Below are 23,875 nucleotides of genomic sequence, written 5' to 3'. Positions count from 1 at the left end.
ACCTTAAGAACTCTTAAATTATATATTGGATCACATGTTTTTTTTTTGTTCATTCACATGTACAACGTTATAAAAATACATGTTGTAGAAGAAAGTTTTTTTCAAAACCTTATATATACCCATTTATTAACATGTGAACGAAAACGTGAACTTATTTATTTACAATTTCACAAAAGGCTATTTTGAAGGTTTTTTAAAAAAGTTTCTTCTACAACATACTTTTTTATATTATTTCACATGTGAATGAACAAAAAAAACATGTGATCCAATACATAATTTGAGAGTTCTCATGGTTCTTACAAAAAAAAATGGTTCTCACAATAAGGAAAATCTATATATATATATATATATATATATGTTTGTATCGTGTATATGTGTGTAAGAGTTTTAAATTGTATAAAAATGAAAAAACTGTAAAACTTTCCTTTGATAATTCCTTTGAAATTTTCAAAGACTTTTAAAGGAACATTTTACTTTTTTACTTTTTATTTATGATTTAACAAAGATCAAATCGATCTATAAACAAGTTGTTGTGCACAATACTTGACATGTATGTATGTGTTTGAATAAGTTTTTGTACGTTTATACATAAATGGTACACATGTGTGTTTGTTTTCAAGTTTATAGTAGTTGTGAATGTGTACATGCCGTTTTTATACGTACATTATGTATATGTATATTTAATGGATTCATCTATTTGTGGATATAATTTATGCATATATTAGAGTATGTAGTTGTGCATAACTGCATATGTGTTTAAGCGTTTTCAATCGCATGAAAAATGTAAAAACATAAAAAGTTCTTTGCAAAATTATGTAAACCTTTCAAGAAATTTCCAAATGAAGTTGAATATATAATTAGAAAAAATTGTCCTTGAATATCTCTTGAAAAGTTTTAAAGAACTTCCAAGGAAAAAAGAATATTACATTGAGGATATCTAAATCCCCTGCTACCATCAATAACTCGCATTAGATACTGCCATCGGTTTCCCACTACTTTCTTATACCACATGTCAAAAATTAAGCTTATATGAGTCATCCACAACACTAATAAGCCTAAGAAAGGATCTGAGAGGGTGAATATGATCTAGCTAGCTAATGAATATTCTATGTCACAACTAGGAGCGACTGCAGCTAAAGCACATTAACTATGAATAACCCTCACATGATCAACTTCAAACATTTATTAATGTCACAAACTAGCTTTATGAAAAATCATGACCAAGATCACAAAATTCAAACATATTTCTAAGCTATTCCACCAAAAAGTTACATTCGGTGCCCAGGGGATTGCAAGTGAGAACCGAGTATGAGCATAGTGAATTGGAACCCCGGTAATCCCGGTGTCATTGTCATCCCCACAAACATATTTCTACCAATATTAACTAAAATGAGAGTCATACATTAATTATTTGATGAGCAACACGTGTTCCTCTAAATCTATGTGTCCAACTTTTTATTTTCAAAATCTCTATTTATAAACTTGACTTTAAATATATATTTCTTTGTCTTATATAAAACTTGATAAAAGTTATACTTTTTTTCTTTTTTTTTAAAGTAAGTTTCAATTCAGATGTGTTGGAGACAATTTTAATCAGAGATTTTCTGGACCTCCAACCCCCCCTGAAAAATTCTTTTGAGATGAGAACCCCAAGACTCGAACTTGAGACCTTGGGTAACTCACCTCCGGGGCCTACATAGTGGATTTAGAAGATACCTCTGACCACTGAGGTTTAAGTCAGTGGTTTGATAAAAGTTGTACTAATAAATACACTTTTAAAACATAATCAATTGATATAACTTTTATCAAATAGTATAAAACACAATTAACCAAATTTATTTAAGGTCAAAATATTACATTTTTAATGGGAGAAATGGAATATTATTTTTAGATACAAATAATTAATTAAATATATTTAAGCAACATGTAAATATCGAGTATAATAAAACTTCAAAAATCCCATCACATTCGCTGTTAGCATAAATATCTACTTATTTCGTAGTTTCTATGGAAATCTAAATTTAGCCAATTAAAATTTTGTTTTTTTATTTGACAACAAAAAAAATGATGAGGCTCTATGTTAATTTACATTTTCTATTAATATAATATAAATTGAAATATTGAAATTATATACATACTAATTTGTAACGTCGGCTACTGAGGGGGTGTTATTATAGCTAAAAGTACACCCCCTCATGCATGAGGTGCAACTTGCAATAGCACAACCAACAAAACTAACGGAATTAATGACCGTTAAGTCAGACTAAATGATCGTTAAGTGTTGCTTGAATAACTAACGGTATTGGCAAATGAATATTTAACGAAGTTTCTTTTCAACTGTAATTATTTTAATATTTGCTACTGAAGTTTTGCTTCAGTTACTTTTTGCCACATAACTTTTGTTTTTCAAGTTTTTCGCAACAAAAGTTTTTTTCTTTCTTATTTTGATCACATAACTTTTATTTTTTAAACTTTCGCCACTATTTTTTTTATTAGATTTTCCCTCTTACTTTTTAGAAAATAACTTTTGTTTTTTAAACTTTCGTCACACAAAATTTGTTTTCAAGTTTAAGTTTCTTAACTTTTCTAACCTTTCTCACATAACTTTGTATTTTTTTAAAGTCATTTACCACATAACTTTTGGTTCGTAACAAAATATAACTTTTTTTGGACCACAACTTTTTTTTTCCTTAACTTTTGCCACACAAACTTTGTTTTTCGGTTTAATGTTTTAATTTTTGTCACTAGAGTTTTATTTTTTACTTGGGGCAATGCCTGGGTAAAAATACCAGTTATATGTTAATTTACATTATTAATGAGTATAATATAAACCTGAGATATTATTATGTCATTTAAATTAATCATGTTGACCTAATGTATGTATAAACTAGACTAAAATCTAACAAAATTTAATCGTAACGTTAAATAATAATATAACACGTTTTAATCTTTTAAATATATAATAAATTAACATGTAATCATTTAACCTGTCAAAATACTCATATAATCCATATGGTAACTAGTGGCCAGGCCCGTCCAATGGACGGGTAGTCTCAAAATATATTAATCAAAGCTAAAAAATTAGAATTCAAATATATTAAATAGATATACCGAAATCAACTTGAAAATTTGTTAGCTGAATAGTCACTCCATCGGTCAAAATACTCCAAAAATTATCCGCCCAATCAAGAAACATACGAAATTAACTCCATATAAATATTGATTTCAGTTTACCCCTTTTTTTTCAACTTTAGTTAAATAAAAAATTTACAGTTTCTTATATTCTAAAAGTATAAATTATATATATAAAAGTATAATTAAATATAAATTAGGTTAAAGTGTAAATTGGTGATGGAAAATCAAAAAGTGTAAGTTAATTATTTTAAATTGGGTTAAAGTGTAAATTGATGATGGGAAACTAAAAAGTGTAAATTAATTGTTTTAGATTGGGGTTAAAGTGTAAATTGGTGATGGAAAAGCAAAAAATGTAAATTAATTTAGATTAATATTAAAAAAATTAGAGGATTAATAAGGAGAGAAGATTAGACTCAAGGAGGTGGATGAGGGGTGCCAAGTGTACCCCCAACCCCCTCTTTTAGTTATATTATAGATGTGTATATGATTAATATTTATAAATTTTTGTGAACCTATATAAGTTTAAATTTTAGAAGATATATCTACTCTCAGCTCCATTCCTCCAGATTAAACTTTGCTATTAATATTTTTAATATTTTAACGTATTAAAACATAGTTGCTATAATAACTTATTGGTCGATCACAACTTATGATTTTCTCAAGTTAACTAATTTTGTTTTCAATTTTGACTTTAATTTACACTTTTTTTTTTCATCACCAATTTACTCTTTTTAATTACATTTAAACCAATAGTTCTAATATTATAAATAAAAAATAATAGCTAATATATCTAATTAAGTAATGGTTAATATATATTTTAATAGTATGTTCTATCTTACAAATACAATATAACCATCCCTAATTTACATTTTTTAATTACACATTTCCCAATAATTCTAATATGTTAAATCAAAAATAATATCTAATATATATCTAATAGATTAATAGTTAATATACATCCTAAGAGTATCTATCTTATGAATACAAAATTAATTAATAAAATATAAATAAAATTTAATGTCATTATATTAAGATTTTAAAAATAATTGTATGATTATTCTTTTTTGAAGTTTTTTTAGCTATTGTCATGACACATATAATAAAATTAAAATGTCATGTTTATAGGAAACACCTATAACATTATCAAATTTTAATTGTCAAATTTTTAATATATTTCATATAAGAATAAAATATTATTTTTAGTGCAAAATAAGAATTTACCACATCACATGTAAATATAAAATAAATAAAATGATAGTGACCTAATGTGATTTTTTAATAATCAAATATCGTTAAGTATGTCACATTTTACAGTTTCTCTAAGCATATTATGATTTTTTAATATTCAGGTATTGATAAACATGTCCCAGTAAATAACTTTAACGGTTTTGTTTAAAAAGAGATATCAATTTAAAATAGTTAAAGTTATAATATATAGATTCATTTCTTATTAATAAAAATAATAAACAAAATTTTAAACGACAATAAATTAAAATGTAAAGTTGATAATTATATCGTAAACCGGGTATTTGTCACAGATCTAAAATTTAGTAAAAATTATACAAATAAGTCTCATTAATGTATACTATTTTTGATTTTATCACTGATTTAAATTTTTTAGTCTTTAAAAAAAGAAAAAGTCTAATTATATACTTATTTTAAACATAATTATTATACTTTGTAGCATTTAACTTAAACCATTTTCTTTTGTAATTTTTCACCATTAATTAACTAAAATATTTTCAACAATATTATTAAATCATCAAAACTATTTGTTAACTTACTTTGAAATCAGTTTATAAAAAATCCATTTATCTGACATGGTGATATTTTATTTAGTATTCAAACTGTTTACTTTACAGCGAGTAGATTTTTTACTTACTCTTATATTCATTTTAGCCAGTACAAATCTAATTGGTGGTATCGAAATCTGACTTATATATCTTAATCTTATCTTAATCTTAATATATATTATAAGACAGTTGAATCAAATTGACTTTTGATGATGTCATCATTTAGATAAACTACAAATTAAAAATCTTGATGATCATTATCCAAATATATTATTATATTGATATTTATATTAATTTATAGAAAAAATCTCATTAATTTACACTTTTTTGTTTTCTATCAATAATTTACACTTTTTAGCCCTGAATACTTAATCTATATATATTTTTAGCCATCAACTTGAGAGAATTCTTTAAAACTTGCAATCATTTAATTAATTAAAAAAAGTTCAACATATGAAATATTGTCTACAAAATTTATTTCAAAACCTAATAACTTATTAACAAATATTAGATTAGATTTTTATAAATTATAAATATTAATATTTAGTTTAATATTTATTATAAACATAAATTAAACTCTAGATGCATATCCTAAACATAATAACAGATGACAATATCTAACATCATCATTTTTAAACACAATACGAATTTCAAATCAAGAGTACTAATTGTTATCAAAGAATATAGAAACAATTCTAACTGTAATCAAATTATTATAGGACATGTGATTGAAAATAATCTTATGCGTGTTTTAGGTCCGCGTCATGATCAAATACATATACTTGAATATCAAGTACAGAATTACAAGTATGTTTATATTTTAATTCTTAAATATTTTTCATAATAATATCACATAATGAGTACAACTGGTTTCAAAATATTCTACAATAGAGAAATTATTATATATAACATGTACCTTGTGGAATGACTACGACAAACATATCAATCAATATGTCTAGGCTAATAATGACAGTGACAAACCTATGATTATTGTACTACAACTTGCAAAATATAACACTTAAAACCGTATTTCTACAAAATTATAATTTATGACTTAAATGTATAATTATTTAATATTGATAATATCGTAAATCCCGTGTCCACTGTTGGACACGGGTCTAAAATATAGTTATAAAACTATATATTTATGGGTTTTGTTGAACAAATTTTTAAGAGTTATAGATAAAGTATATTAAATAGTTGTACACTGATCATAAAATTTAAGATAATTTTCATATACAAGGTAAATTTGTTTATGCACATTAAATATAGATCTAAAGGTTACATTTAACATTTTTCTAATTTAAAATACAAGAATTTTGTCCTAAATAAAAACACATAAAAACTTCATTTGTCAAATATATTAAACGACAACAGTATATGTTGCTAGTCACTTCATATAAACATGATGAATGAATTTTCTTAATTAACATATAATCGTTTTGTTTGCAATCAAATCTTCTCGGACGATATCAAATTAACACTCTTTATTATTCCCAAATTTAGGCCACTCAACATGTTTTTCTGTCTTCGGTAAAGTGGCAAACACTTGTATATATATAAAGAAGTCTTTAAGATTATGCATTAAAAACATCATCACAATTTAATTATAATAACTAGTTAATGTAGTGATCCAAGGTGACATATCTTAGTGTTGTCCTAAATTATGGACCTACAAAAACTATTTGATTCATGCTTTATAGGGTGAATTATAAAAACCATTTTGTGATCATGATAGAAAATATATTTTTATAACATATTCTTTCCAAAAAATATCTGTTACTACAACAAGTAAAAAAAATATCATCATTCACTAACTTTCTCCTCTCATATCTTAGAAGAAAAAATATTACCATCAATCACTAACCTTTGTGAAAATTTGTTGGGTGAATGGTTATCTAGGGGGTGTTTGGGATTGCTTTTTGAACATAATTATTAGATTATTGTGTTTTGAAATCACAGAAAATCTATTTTTAGTGTTTGGTAAAAAATTAATAAAAATTGATTTTTAACGTTTTGAACCTTTATAAACGTAATAATCCAAAAGCATAAACCTCTTACTGCAAGAAAACACTACTAAATTATTTTATTCTCCTGCTTGTTAGCTTACATTAATACCCTTTATAATTCACGTACCTCCACATACTTATTTACGGCTTAGTTAAATACATAACAAACTAAGTATAATTCTTACTCTCCGTGTTTTTTTTTTTTATTATATATTACATAACAAACTTGTTTACTTTATACATGAATAATCCCTATTTACGTACACGGAATAATTGATTTATATATCATAGTTATAGTTATTGCTTATTATTTTTATATCTTTGTTACTCGTATGTTATTATCAGTGCGCATATTTATCATATATGAGTTTTAATATTTTAATTATAAGTAATGTCCTTTTTGATCATTTGACTAATTTAGTCATCAAATTATGTAATTTACCAAACACTTAAAAAACTAATTATTTGATTATAGCGATATTAAACAACATAATTAATTCCAAACACTAAAATTTTATATCACGTTTTGTTACAGTTAATTATCTGATTCTGATTATACAAACAACATAATCTATTTTCAAAAAGCAATCCCAAACACCCTCTTACTTGACTCGAAACGTTCGGTGACTAGAAACTCGAAAATGTGGGATTTTGAAATAAATGTATGAAAATAGTATGTAAATATTTATTTTTGTGAATTTTAATTAAGTTAAGGACAATAATTAACTTGTTCTAGTGACTAGTGGTGCAGAGTTGGATCAATCGACCGATTTGGATCTAATTAGCTTAATCTGTAATTGGATTCTGCTTTATATAACATGAGCTCCAATCAGTTACATTTTATTGGGCTGAGACTGGGCCGAGTCATAACTGAGAACTTGTTAACTTAATATATAGTAAAAGTTTAAAGCATACTATATCATTTCAAAATCGAACAATTTGGACAAACGTAACCTCAATCGCATCTTTTATTATACTAAAACACAGTTGCTCTAATAACCCATCGACCAATAATAGCTCTCGATTTCTTAATGTTGATTTTTGTTTTCAAATTTGACTTTAATTTACACTTTTTTGTTTTTCATAACAAATTTACACTTTTTACCCAATAATTTGAATAAAATAAATAAATAATAATAGCTAATATATATCCGATAAAATTATAGCTAATACTTATCCAATAAAATATATATATATATATATAAAATTAATTAATTAAAAATAAATTAAATTTAATGTAAATATATCAAGATTTTAATAATAATTGTACTATCAAAATATTAATAGAGACAGTTGAACTTATGACTTATTAACTAATTATATCTCTCGATTTCATCAAATTGATTCTCAATGCTTTCACCATTTAGTTTTTTACATAATTTTATTTAACTAATAAAAAACAAATAACTAAAATAATTATTTTTACAATATTATTAAAATTGGTTTCTATCTACAAAGTCCGGCTTTCACACAAGAACAATTGTACATCGCAGTATCTCGAGTTAAGTCGAGAATGGGCTTTAAGGTGTTAATATGTGACAAAGATGAGAAGACAAAAGATATTACAACAAATTTTGTCTGTAAAAAAGTCTTTCAACTGATGAAGCAGGGTATATGCTTCCAATGTTTTTATTACATTAGTTTCTTTCTATTAACTTAACATTCTTGGCATTTGAATTAAACACATAATATCTACATATATCTTCAACTTTGAACTTATAAGCTTTTATGAGTTACATCTATTAATATCTAATATTAATAATGTCGTAAGTTTCGTGTTCAGTGTTGGACACGGGTCTAAATCTAGTGCCAAACTAAAGTAAAACACACATAATAATATAATAGTAATCAATCAAGTAAAATTCAAAAATCTCAATAACCCGAAATAATGCATTTGTTATATTCATACTGAAGTAAAGAAAATTAACCAAACGAGTTCGTAATGCATTTACCATCACATGTCAAAAAAAATCTACTTGTTAATTTATTATATCCATGTTATAAGGTGCAAAACTTATAGGGGCCGGAGAGAGATGCTATAGGTATGGGAAACGTCACTAAAGTCCATATAATGAACCGTTACATATCTAAGAACTACTACGTAGGATACTTTCTATTTTCTAAATTATAATGGTCCAAGCTAGAGATGTAGGTAACCAACCAAAATTTCAGCAAAACTGATGGAGTTTTGAATTTTCTTGAATTTATCAGAAGATTTGGTGGAAATTGATGAAATTATGTTGGATACAAGATATTAGTGAGTTGTGTTCTACTTGATGAAAGCTTCGTGACGGGCTAGAATCTGTCCAAAATAGGCCAAGATGATCAGATATAAAGTCTCGATATGTGGTATTTGATGCATAATGAAAAAACAAATAAATGTTAGTTTGTCCGCATAAGAGTGGGAAGTTGGGAACCAACATTTTGACGGGTACTATCGAGCTTTTCAACCTTTGTGATCCAGCCTTATGCGAGGTTTTTATTTGGCCCGGCCCACAACAGCATAAATCCAGTCTTATCCTGTTTGTATTAAGTGTGCATAACATAATGCTTGCCTTAACTATGAATTTGTATCTATTTTTCTTTCTTCTAGACTTCTACTTATGTCTCTGGTTTAAATTTGTATAAAAATTTCTTCATATGTTTATCCCTTTGTAATTGTCACTGATAAAGCATAAAAATAATTAATCACATAGATGTTTTTAACATAACATATTTTTCTGACAAATTTTGCATTTGGACAAATGTTTTTTGTTGACAAAACTATATATAGGATCTCTCAAACTACATCAAAAAATACACAATTAAGTATTTAGTAGACAACTTTAATACCAATATAGTGAATGTCCATTCTTGCAAAAAATAATGATATCTAATATATTGTCATAAACGAAAATACGAGAGATTGAACACGCAAATTCTGGGGACCAAAGGTGGTAGACCGTAAGTCCGTAAGATGGTAAGGTAGTATTTGATAAGAATTTAATTAAAAAGACTTGATTCAATATAAAATTTTAAGTGTAAATTTTGTTTAGGACTTGATTAGTAAGCGTTGTCATAATTAAAAAGTCTAGATGAAACGACTTTTATGTATATATACCTTTTCAAAAACTTTTATTTTTAAAAGAATCCGTTGGCCGGGATAACAAATATTAACTATTTTCTTTGGAATTTGTTTTTCTAAGAAAAATCTTTGCAAATTAATATACTAATAAATAAAAACCATAACATCGTTGGCCTGATAAAATAAATATTGAATGCTTTCTTACTTTTAATAAACTGTTTAAAAAACTTTTACAAACTAATATACGAATAAATGCAAAGCTAAAATATAAATCGAAGTTAGAAAACCAATCCAAAAGTTGTTTATCATAATTTAAAGTCGATATGGGTTGTACAAATCCAAAAACCAATGGAAAATAAGAGTTAGGTAAAATCATGACAAAAAAAACCCATAAAAATAAAAATATAAAAAACCCCAAGCAAGCTTATTTAACTATTTTTATAAAGGTCCAGATCGAATATTACAACGGAGTGTTTAGATCATGTTGTCTTAACCGGAGTTCGTCGAAAAGCACGACAATATATTAAAAGAAAACCTTGGGCTCTAATATTTGAACATGATCTCCCTAAATCCAAACTTTTATAGAAAGACTTCGTTAATGTTAGGCTATAAAACCAATGATAAATTATTTAGCTATTAATGCAACACTATGGCACTAATACACAAATTTAACTTTGAAATTCAGATAACAACATAAAATTATACTTATGAGAAACTTTGGCAAGTAGTCACCAAAAAGGCTCACTAGTCCACTTTAAAAATTTGTTAAACATTTAAGAAAAAAAGATCACTATTTATTGAAAAAAACATCAAAAGGATAACTTATTTAACTATTAATGCAACATTATAGGTATTTTTATTTTAGTTTTGTTATTTCTACTATTTAAATGCTTCAGTAATTTTAACTTAAAATACTGTTCACATAAAAACTCTTTAAATAAGTGATAGTGATAATATTTCATTATAAATATTATTATAATAATTACATTAGCAGTCTAGGCAGAATTTAATTGGGCTTATCCAGTTCTGGCCTATATTTACTTACCTACCCATTGAGGCAGTGGTGTAATTGTAATATTTCTAAATAACCATGTCTTAATACCACTATTAACCAAAACCAAAAGTAGTTCAAATCCAACGAACTCACTAGACTAGACTAGACCCCATCTTGCTCTCTAATTCAATGGGAAACATGACAACCTTTTTCATTATGTGCATTCTGATCTTATTTATCATTTCTTTAACTTCTGTTGCTGCTGATACTCATGATGATGCTGATCATAAAAGTAAGTATTTTAATTACCATCTCTCTCACTACTTTTTTTAAGTAATCTAGAACTTGATCCTCTTTGTTATATAATCTTTAAGTTAGTAAGTTGGTTAATTAGTTAACTTAACTTAGCCATTGGATCCATCCATCACTTTATGGATCTGGTTTTTCATATAAAGTTCATCAATTTGTCCTGCCCCTGTCGTTTTGTCTCGTGTTTGACAGTTCGTTCCTGTAGTTGAATTCTCGGAGGATGGAAACTGAAAAATTGACAAAGCAAATAGACGATGACTACATGTGTAATTTACTCTTTTTTGTGTTCCTTTTTAGGTCTTTTTTTATTTTCATGTTTCCTTCAAAGTGTGAATAAAGCAGCATGGTTGGATCAGTGGTAAACACCCTTGCCTCTGGAGACAGAGGTCATGGGTTCAATCATCATCCCATGCAAAGGTTGGAGGGCCTTTTCTACCATTTAGATAGAAATTGGAAGCAGCCTCTCTACTTTGGTAGAGGTAAGGTCTGCCTACATCTTAACCTCCCCCATACACCGTCGAGGTATTGGGGCTCAAAACCCGCGGAAGGCGGCACTGAGCAGTTACTTTTTTTCTTCAATGTGTGAATATGTAAAGAAATCCTTTTTGTGCGATGTTTCATTTTGGTATCCCACATTGGCAAAATGGATTGGAAACTTACCCTTGGTTTTTCAATGTTATGTTCAATGTTTTTAAAATTAATACTGAAACTGAATAAAAATTAGTAGACTGAAAGTTATTGTAAAAAACTGTACGATTAGCAAACCATGGTTGTTGGAAGTTAATTTTTGTTATCATTTTGTTGAGCAATTTTCTTATTATATTGTTTCTTTTGTGTGTGCATATATGTACTAAAGCATCTGTGATTGTTCGTTTTATTCTGATAAAATCGTAAGTCCAAGTTTGGCGAATTTAGGATTATAGTATCATACATGAGCGAACAAAAAGAATTTAAGATCTGGATCTAAAACAAGATGTATACAAAGTTGAGCAGATAAATGTTGAAAAAAACACTATCAAACATCTTGTAGTCTAGTAGTTGTGCCTACTCAAATTGAAAATAGACCCAAATTTAATTGAGATTTGGGTCTAGTTATTTTATTTTTCCAAATATGTACTGTGTACATTCATGTAGAGACTTCCTTCCAACTTAAATATCCCTGTATAACGTAATTTAACCAGTGGATCGAGTTTGTTGCAAAGTCTAAGTCATCCATATCCATTTTCGACAGGTCCTTCTTATATATTCCTGCTCTCTACTAACTGGGCGTACTGGCTCACATATTCTAGCTCTACCACTTTTGCTTAGTGTCTCGCAAATATGTGATCCATCTTTCAACTCCATCTTTTGGTTTAATGTAGTTCTAATGGAGCAGAGTTGCGATGATATCATGGTTTGATGTATGATTTTATCATTAGGTCCAATTTGTGAAACCAAAAAAAGGCAAATCAAGTTAGAAAGTCAGAGTCTCATGTACATGTCTTACCTTGTTGGTTCTCTAATTGTGTGCAGAAGTATTTTCTGATTAGTATACAGTAATGCTGTATAAACGACCACTGAGTCCATAACAATGTTCTCATGATCACTAGATATGTCTATCATATGTCTGCTACTCTGTATATCTTTAGGAATGTATACAGAGTTTATAAAGTATAAGAATGAAGCTAATTATGGCCTATTGCCTATCATTTGTCTTCTACATCTTTTGGAAGTCCCGGGTTCTATACCAGGCATTCGTGTAATTTAGGAGTATGAGTAGGATAGTTTGCCATTTTTAAGAAAAAAATAATGAAGCTAATTAACAATCCTATTACACTCTTGATAGTAAATGATATATAGATGTTTTAAACAGTCTTCAAATAGACAATTATGTTAGAAAGTAATGTGCTCCTTGTTCAACATGTTACTTCGCTTTGTTACATGTACCTTGAGAAAAATTCAGCCTTCTAACAAGTCTACTTCCATCACCATGGACAGAAAATGTTACAAGCAACCCAGCCGACGAGCTTGTAGCCATTGTAAACAGTAATCGAACAGCGCACAAGACATCATCACTAAGTAACAATCCTGGCCTAGCCTGCATAGCTCTGCAATACATCAAAGCCTACCAAGGCAATTGTGATGAAGTTGGTGGGTCCAATGCAAAAAAGCCTGCTGACTCGGAATTCAGCGACGCATTTGCTCCCAACTGTGGAGTCGAGGTAGCCACCCTTGCTCCTATCACTGGACGTGTACTCGGGTGTCAGTCCGAATACATCACTCCTGATAAAGCATTTACAGAAATATTAACTATGAAGAACCGAAGCTTGAACATATTTTACAATTCTACCTACACCGAGGTTGGGGCAGCTGTGAGTGGTTCAGATGGTGGAGGCCCGTATTTCTGGTGTTTACTTTTCAGTAACGGGAGACCAAATAGTACTTTTATTTTGGAAAATGGGGTTGCTAAAATAACCAGACCAGGATGCTTTAGCGGTGCCAATGATGATTGTAGTGGTGCTGATGGCTGGTCACAACATCTAAGCATGTTGATGACATTTGCTGGAGTTTTTACAACGATTATTTATATCACTGGGTTATGAATATGATCAGATTACACTATACTTGCAAAATGAGCGGTTTCTTTTAATTTTTTATTTTATTATATTTTTTTTCCCAAATTGTGAGATTTGAGCGAATTTTTCCTTCGATGTAATTTGAATATTTGATTGATTCAATAGATGAATTTGCATTCCACATATTTTGTTTTACCCAATTCTGTTAAAAATATGTTATAATATATATTGGTTTGTGTTATGGTTTTGCACTTTTACTTCTTTGTTTAGTTGGTTACAGGGATGGTCTGTGTGGTTTGTACTATGGTTTTGCTCCTTAGAGACTAAAAGACTGCAGCAACTGACTCATTATTGGTTTCCTGACTGCCAACACTATAACTAAATGAACATGTGGTAGGATTTGAATCTCAGTCCACCTCTAGGGTATCTCGTTTTTTTCAATGTTATTGTATTGTTATAATTTAGTGTGAGTTTTGACTTTTGAGTTCTATCATTTTTTAGGTTGCTCATCTAAACAAAAGCAGACCATATTAGATGACGAAACTAATAATTGCGCGATTCCACACATGGGGCGCAATAAACTTAGATAACAAAAAGGGTCCTAGCATATAAGAACTCTTTCCATGCTCTATCAACTATTGCACATTCCTTCGGAAAGTCACCAACAGTCTGTGTAAGAGCAGCCATTGCAGTGTTTGTAGCAGCAACCTAAGTGAGATGCAAAAATAAGAAACATATTACAATATCCCATTTCTACAACGACTCCGTACTTGAAGTTATCAAAAGATTTAGAATCAGGATTGAATTAAAATGTGCATTGGCGAGAATACATAGCAAAGTGACAATTACATACTATAAGCAAGCACATTGTATCTTGTATTGATGTCAGACACCTTCCCATTTTCCAAAAAAACTGAGCCAAAGATCAAATGTGATGCGATTGACATCCTTGTCCGGACTTTATTTGTTGGCCTATCACGGGAAGCCTGGTTAATTACCACCGACCCAAATGACTCGATTAATATAAACCATAGGTGGCACGATGGACGAGTTGGTACCGGGTATTTTTAAGTATGGTCGAAACAGGTTGGGTTGACGGCTGAATCGTCAGACATCTTTTGTCCAATTTTTGTTATTGAAAAAAAAAAAGAAACTACACTAATTAATCATGCTACAACACACTGAATAAACTGATTTAGGAGGTTGGATCCATTAAAAATAGACTTCGGGTGACTTTCAACCCGTTTCTGTTTTGGCTAAAACGAACCATCAGACCTGTTTGAGATTATATGATCCAAATTGACCCTTTCATAGCTAAATGGGTCAAAACTGCCTATAATCATTCAATACATTTAGCATTGACTTCTCATGAAACAATTATTACAGATCATGATAACTATCACCTGCATCCATGCACGTTTAAGAAGCAATGGAAATTGCCTCCGCCAACCACCTACTCCTTTGGCTGCATATTGTCTTCATAAGTTGGTTTTATCCTTCAAGGCCTTGGTGTGCGTCGATGCATTCAAGATTGATGAAATTTGTTGAGAAATGACACCACAAAACTATCTATCCTTTTTCAGGAAGAGTCAACACTATCCGTGAACTATAGTCGATTGATATCAGATCAGCTATACGAATACGATGATCAGTTTGAAAATTTAGCAACAATAGAGTATTGTCAAGTTACAAGTCATAGCAAACAAAAACTTTGAACCTGATGCAACCCAACTAATGGCTTGCATAAGTACAACTTTTACTATGTAGAAGGCCCAATTTATACTTTTGGCACAGAGAAATCGAAAACCATGGGCCGGCCTTGTTCTTGAGGGTGGCAAGTAGGGCTGTCAATGGGTTCGGGTTGGCAGGTTAGGGTTGACGGGTTTGTGGGTTGGAAAACTCTGACCCTAACCCAACCCACTAAAAGTTTCAGGTCAGAGATTTCAACCCTGACCCACAACCTGTCAACCCATGACCCAACCCATATGACCTAATAAGCAAATATATATAAATATATAATGGAATAAATCAACCAATATAAAGCTCTATCATTGATGTGTAAGTTGAGAACAAAAAGTACCAAAAAAAAAAAAAAGAAATACGATGGTATTGTTAGAACTTGGCACAAAGTTAATAAACTTACCGTCTCACCCAACATCAGTTAGCATCTCACAAAATTTTGACATTCTTTTATTTTAGATGTGAAGTTACTTTAGATTAGATATATAGAAAATGGGAATATGGCGTATGGATAAATAGATAGTAAGTATAAAATATTATATATAAATCAAATATTTTTAAGATGTTGGGTTGGCGGGTCGACCTGACAACCCAACAACCCAACCCGAACCCAACCTGAAAAAATTCAGGTTGACGGGTTGGTGAGTTGGCAGGTTGGTGGGTCGAAAATCCCCAACCCTAACCTGACTTTTTTTGGGTTGGGTTCGGGTTGGATTTCGTGTTGGGTTGAGATTGACAGCTCTAGTGGCAAATGTTCATATATATCAATGGCAATAATGTATACGTGGAAATCATAACTTTTCCCATAACTATTTAACTCATGTGGTACAACTAATTAACTTACACATACGAAAACAAAATTTTGGCCATAACAAATGTGAATTTGCAATATAATGGTAAGAAACAAAGTAAATATTGGAAGAAATGGGAAAAAAACACATACATGTCATCCTTATATTGGTCTAAACTCGAGACCACATACAATAAGGCCAGACATAGTTCCTTCATAACTTATCAATTTCAAGTTTACGTCAATACAATCATCTTTAAGGTCACGACTTGAGTTGAATTTCCACACTTCAACCTCCAACCATCCGTCATTCCTTTGTTCTGGAACACGGTTGATATCATGTAAATTCCATGGGTTTGGGGATCTAAAATAAAGAATTTCAGCCTCTTTGTTTTTTCGGTGTAGCAGATCTCTTACTTTCACCGGACAATGTAACCCACGGCATTTTTCAGAAAGTTTGAACACTAGTAACACATATATTCCATATCCGATGACACCATTTGACTTCCAATCTTGCAATTGATACAAAAAACTTGTTGCGGTTGAAGCTCAATCTCCTCTTGATATCTGTATGTACGATATTCACGTGATTACACAATGTTTACACAAAAAGGTGAACCTTGAAGAAATGGTAACAAAATGAATACGATAAGTAAAACTCTTTCGCTCATACAAGGATGCATCCTTGGTAATGGAATATATCTAAATATTTGCCTAAGCATAGTTTGTCCACATAGTGAAATTATGGTGTACCTAGTTCATTATGGGTGAAATTTACTTGGAGATTTTAATAGGGTGAGAATGAGAAGACATGCTAAAGCAAACCTGGATTCGGCTGTGGAGTTCATACGGAAAAGTTTTACATTAGGATAATCATACAAAATTTCCTTTGCTGCAAACATAACATGTTTCTTGTCGTTGATCATTTAGCAACACCTGTATGCAGGGTTCAGGAATTAGTTATTACCAAAACCACAAAAAATCTTTTAACTTTCCTAGGAATAGTTAAGAAAGCCACCTTGCCACCATTTTCAGTTGGCAATAGTTGAACCTCAGCGTGGCTCAAGTTTTGAACTTGTTGAACGATCTCCTATCTTTTTAGTTTCTTCATATGCCACCTGTTTAAACATTACAAGCCCATATTATAAACTTATAATCATACAGAACATAAAGATGTCACCCATGTATTATCAAACTTACATTGTCAATGACCCGAAACTCAATGCCTTCGACATAGATGGAATCGCTTCCACAATAGTATTTTGAAAAGCTCTCGATAAGAACTTCAAACTTGGTATCCTTCTTGTTATTCACAAACTGATGTAATTCAATCATCATCCAGTTAATTAGTTGTCGTCTTTCCATCTTGCATAATATGCATGGAAGGTTTCACTCCCAATTTTGTAAGTAAGGTTCACATAGATTGATTTACTCAAAGATTTTCGTAGACCACAAAACTTGAAGACCAGATAAACTCCATATATAGTTGATGCCCGGGGATAGAAGTTGAGTTCTTAACTTGATTTTGATGGTCAAATTTGAGATAACCAACATTTCTGCTACTTTCTGGAATCTACACTTATATCACAGTATGTCAATCATTACCTTACTATATATATGCTCAAATAAAAAAGTTATTGAAGGAAAACAAATAAACAATCACGACTAACCATAAAATGACGGAAACAATTTAATTACTCTTGTTACATATCCCCGATGTGTGTTTTATTGTCAGGTGGATTCAGTATTTCGGGTGACATGACTAATTAACCATAAAATGACAGAAACAATTTACTCTTGGATTTGTTCTACTTATCCTAAATGATGCCGATGAACTAGGTTAATCTATCATGTCAGGTGTGGAGTTTCTTATTAGCTTAGGCTACTTTATTTTTAAAGGCATAACTTCACGATGATATGTGTAAGATGATGTAAAAAGATGTTGATTGCTGGTTAGTTACAAATTAGGATATTGGCGGATCCTAACTATGATAATGAAGTTTATATATTGTTGGTGCCTAACCGCCTAATATACGTATGGTATTTGCAAAATAAATTTCGTTAGCAAATGTTTTGTTAGAAATGCATCTTATCTTACTTAGTTATTATAGTTGACATTTGTTTTTTAAATGTGTTGCGTCTCTTACGTTAACAAGTGAAGATATGTAGTAATTAGATGATTATGCAATCGATGATGAGCTGGTGTAGTGGTTTGGAGTTACCCTGGTGACCTATAGGTCTTAGGTTCGAATCCCTATTCCACCAACTTTGAGATATAGGTAGTCCTTTTATGAGGGCTTGTCTTAGCTATACTCAGGTTCAAATATCAGGGGTGAGCAAAAAAAGAACCAAAAACCAAAAAATTCATGAAAACCGAAAAAACCAATGGTTTTTGGTTTTAGTTTTCTGAAAACCAAAAGTTATGGTTCGGTTTTGTTTTCATACGAAAAACCGAACCGAACCAAAAATATATATTGGTTACTTTATTTTATATTTATATCATTTTATTACTCATTTTTAGTAAATATGCTAGTATATTTGTATATATATAAGTGTATAAATTAATATTATTTATATGTTTTAGGTGAAAATAAACAACAAAATTGATTCGGTTATTAATTGCTTATTGAAACTACGCGTAAAAGATATAAATATATTTATATGAAGTCTTTTTGAAATAAGAATTTAAAGTTCGTATAACATATTTTGATGGATTTGTTTTCATTGTTGTAGTGTTCTTGTTACTAGTATTGTTTCAAAGATTTGTTGAAGTTATAGTGTAATCATAGGGTATAAACTTATAAACTTTCTAGCTCAAGTTGGCCCAAGTTAAAAACCGACTAAAACCGAAAAACTGAACCGAAACCAATGGTTTTAGTTTTTAAAACCGAATTATAACGATTTGGTTTTCGGTTTTAGTAAAAAACCGACCCAAACCGAACCGTACTCACCCCTAGTAATCGTTGTGCCTTCGGGCGGATTAGTAGGGGGTTTTCCCCCATTAAGTATTTGAAATAGGCATTTCTACTTCGAGAGACCTCTCTAGTGCGAACCCGGTTAAGACAACATATGCTAGACGTCGATTATGTATAACATGTATAACATATTAACATGTATATATATATGAAAAAGTTTGAGTGAAGTTTTTGTGTGGCAGAAAGAAGATACACATGAATCTTAATTGTTGAACTTCACGTGTTTATTGTAAGTTTGTGACTTCTAATGCTTTTAGTTTTTAAATTTTTTTTTTTTTTTTTACTTTTTAACATCAATGGTTTTAATTTGAATCATGAGACAGTGTTGTAATGGTTTTGCTAAAAATAATTGTTCACGATTATATTAGTACAAGGTTAAAAATTTGAGTGAAAAATAGCGGGTTAACCCACACCCAACCCGCTTTGACACGCACCCGCATGACCCGCATTCTTAAAATGACTCGTTTGGACCCGCACCCGTTTCAACTTGTATCCATTTTGACCCATTACCCCAACCCGTCCATTTTGCCAGGCCTACCTTGTACTAATTTAATCGTGGTATATAATCGTGGACAATTATTCTTAGCAAAACCATGAGAGCACTATCTCTTGATTCAAATTAAAACCATTCATGTTAAAAAAACTTTTAAAAAATTAAAAACGTTGGAAGTTACAAACTTAAAAGTATACATGTGAAGTTCAACAATTAAGATACACGTTTATCTTCTTTCTGTCACACAAAAACTTCACTCAACTTTTCATATATATACATGTTATATATATGTTTGTACAGTATTCATCACTTCGTTATCTCCGACATTTTTTTTATTTAAAAAACCGCAACCATCTTGGACATACGTATATATATCGCCATTAATTTTAATGCAGTTCAAATGTTCAACAATGGCTATTAAACCCCAAAACCGTTAGGGCGTTAGATATTGCACTTCACCAACCATGGGGTAGCCAACGGCGGGTAATGACCGGAAATGGCATAGCAACCGGAGAGAGGGCTCCGGTGGTTGTGCCGTCTTGCCGAGATTCTGAAATATATGCATCATTGTTTGTGTGGGCAGCCTTGAGTCTTGACCCGCTCATCCCGCAAATGACGTATTTGAAACCCACTCAACCTGCAAATGATGTATTGGAATTACAGGAGGTGCATCTGAAACCCGTTTTCTTTTCCTTCCTAGTACCCAAATCAACCCAACAACCGCTAAAGTTTACCCAATATAACCCATTTAAATTGTTATGGGTCTGGATTGTTATGATGGTAATTGTGATTAATATTATTGATAGAATGAAGGCTATATATATAGCCAATGTACAGCTTGTTGAACAAGTAAAAGATATTTATCTTCCTAATATAAAGATTACAATATATGTCTAGGATTCTAGTTACTCATATTAGGTAGTTTCCTTTATACGCCCCCGCAAGATGGCTGACCCATCGGTTACGCCCATCTTGGATCTAAACTTGAGAAATGGACCTTTGGCAAGTGGTTTAGTCAAGGCATCAGCAGGTTGATCCGCTGAGTGAATATGAAGAACCTTTAATTTTCCTGATGTAACCTGCTCACGTACAAAATGATAATCAAGTGCTATATGTTTCATCCGAGAATGATATACGGGATTAGCACACAAATAAGTCGCCCCTGTATTGTCACAAAACAGATTTGGGGGGGAAGAGACCGTAACACCAAGTTCTTTGAGTAAGTGTTGAATCCAGGTAACTTCGGCAGCAGCATTAGCAAGGGCCTTGTATTCCGCTTCTGTGGAGGACCTTGAGACTAACCTTTGACGAGAAGACCTCCAAGAGATAATGTTCGATCCCAAATAAACCAAATAAGCAGAAGTAGAACGACTACCATCGTTGATGCCACCCCAGTCTGAGTCTGCAAAAGCAGAGAGAGACATGGACGAGCCACGACGGAGAAATAATCCATGGTATATGGTACCCTTAAGATATCTTAGAACACGCTTAAGTGACTGGTAATGTTGCTGGGAGCGTGAGTGCATAAACTGTGACAATCGATTAACAGCAAAGGAGATATCCGGACGAGTAAAAGCAAGATATTGAAGAGAACCTACAATCTTGCGATAAGAGGTGAGATCAGCAGACGGGGAGTTGTCAGATTAACAGAGAACTTCAGAAGACCCGAGAGGTGTGACGACGTCCTTTGCACCATCCATATTAACATCACGTAAAAGATCCGCAATATGACGATGTTGAGAAATGAAAAGGCCAGAAGTAGTTGAAATAACTTCAATGCCTAGAAAATGATGCAGCAAACCAAGATCTTTGACAGAAAAACGATTAGAGAGAGTAGTGATAAAGTGTGCAACAAAGGAAGAATCATTGCCGGTCACAAGTATGTCGTCAACGTATACAAGAAAGTATATGATTTTTGAATGCTTAATATATATGAAGAGCGACGCATCAGAGCGGGATTTGGTGAAACCAAACCGAAGTAAGAAGGATGCGAGTTCTAAATACCAAGCACGAGGTGCCTGTTTCAAACCATAGATGGATTTGCGAAGACGACACACATGATTGGGAAACTGTTCATTAATATAGCCTGGTGGTTGCTGCATATATACCTCTTCATGTAAAGTGCCATGCAAAAAGGCATTGTTAATGTCAAGTTAACGAAGAGACCAATTATGAGACAAGGCAATAGAGAGCACAAGGCGAATGGTAGTAGGCTTGGTGACCGGGCTAAAGGTGTCAAAATAGTCTTTGCCATATTGTTGATGAAAACCCTTAGCAACAAGACGAGCTTTGTACTTGTCTATTGACCCATCAGGTTTGCGTTTAATACGAAAGATCCATTTGCATCCGATGGGTGTATGGGAGGTAGGCGGTGTAAGCTCCCATGTGCCATTCGAAATGAGTGCATTGTACTCATTATCCATGGCCTGATGCCAAAGCGGGTCCTGGGCAACTTGTTTGACCGTTGATGGTTCAATAGAAGATGGAATAGGATGAGAAGTGGTCATATTAACAAACGATTGATTGTAGTAATGTGGATTGGGTTTACGGGTACGAGTGGTAGTAATCTGTTCGGGAGGAATGGAGGTAGTGGGAACAGGTTCTGTTGTCGTAGTGGGAACAGGTTCTGTTGTAGTAGTGGGAACGAATTCAATGTGCACTTGAGAAATGGGAACATGGTCGGTCGTAGTAGCCTGTTCAAGGGTAGTTAGCGGGGAAGAATTGGAATTTGTGGGAGTAGGTGGCTTGACTGTGGTGGTTGGAAGGGGAATAATAGGTGTAGGGGAATGATCTGTTGGTTTTTGCGAGTTAGGGGAATGAGAGAGTAATCGAAGTTCAAGTGGTACATCTTGGTTGGTTGAATAATGAAATGGAAATTTATTCTCAACAAATTGAACATGACGGGAGTGATAAAGACGGTTAGTGATAGGATCTAGACACTTGTAGGCTGATTTGGAGTTGGAGTAACCAAGAAATACGCATTTTGACAGAACAAGGAGCAAGTTTGGAAGTGGCATAGGGTCGTAGCCACGGATAACACTCACACCCAAAGGGCTTAAGTTTAGTGTAGGATGGAGAGGTGCCATAAAGTGCTTGAAACGGGGAGTTACGGTGTAGAACAGGTGTGGGTAAACGGTTGATCAAATAGACCGCCGTTTGAAAAGCATGTGGCCAGAAGTGAGTCGGAAGACCCGAGTAGTGAAGAAGTGCAAGGCCCGTTTCTACCACATGGCGATGACGGCGTTCTGCCGTGCCATTTTGTTCGGGTGTATGAGGAGGGGTGGTGAAGTGAGAGATGCCAAGAGATTGAAGAATGGGTGTAAGGGCAATATATTCCCCTCCATTGTCAGAGAAGATAGATACCAGGGGATGTTGAAAGTACTTTTCAACTAACATTTTGAATTGTGGAAACAAGAGAGAGACATCAGATTTATGTTTGAGAGGATACAACCATATAAATTTTGTGTGATAATCAACAAATATAACATAATATGAGAAACCATCCACAGATTTAGTTGTAGGTCCCCAAACATCAGTATATACAAGTTGTAGGGGTTTGGTAGTATGAAACGAAGTCTTATGAAATGGAAGTTTGTGGCTTTTATTCAATAAGCAAGAAGTACAATGAAAACTAGAATCTTTTACATTGAATCGTAGACCTAACTTGCGAATAATTGAACTTAAAACAGAAACTGATGGATGTCCAAATTTGTGATGTAGCTCAAGAGACGAGGTGGAGGTAGTGACATTAGCTTGAGACCGAGGATAACACGGGATGGTGTAGACATCATTGTGGTTGTGACCTTGCATTAAATGCGCCCCCGTGCGAAGATCCTTGACAAGAAAGTGAAACGGAAAAAATTCAACAGACACAGAGTTAGTACGAAAAAGTTTTGCTACAGATATGAGGTTGCGTTTCAAAAACGGAGAACACAAAACAGTTTCAAGATTGAGGGGACGCACAGAATTAGGTAAAGTAGTAGTACCAGAATGTGTAATTTTAAGAGTATTACCATTA

At 31.7% G+C, this 23,875-nt stretch overlaps 1 protein-coding gene across 1 annotated transcript; it reads left to right on the top strand.

The window, feature by feature from the left end:
• Window positions 1-11,117: 11,117 nt before the first annotated feature.
• LOC122600631 lies at window positions 11,118-14,042 on the top strand. The gene is made up of 2 exons (XM_043773376.1): window positions 11,118-11,287; window positions 13,282-14,042. Exons 1-2 carry the CDS (start codon window positions 11,185-11,187, stop codon window positions 13,884-13,886), a joined length of 708 nt encoding a protein of 235 aa, XP_043629311.1. The 5' UTR covers window positions 11,118-11,184; the 3' UTR covers window positions 13,887-14,042.
• Window positions 14,043-23,875: the final 9,833 nt, after the last annotated feature.

This window comes from Erigeron canadensis, chromosome 5 (genome assembly GCF_010389155.1).
Source record: "Erigeron canadensis isolate Cc75 chromosome 5, C_canadensis_v1, whole genome shotgun sequence".
NCBI lineage: Eukaryota > Viridiplantae > Streptophyta > Magnoliopsida > Asterales > Asteraceae > Erigeron > Erigeron canadensis.
The sequence above is the reverse complement of the archived record's forward strand: the minus strand, read 5'-3'. Positions and strand labels throughout refer to the sequence as shown.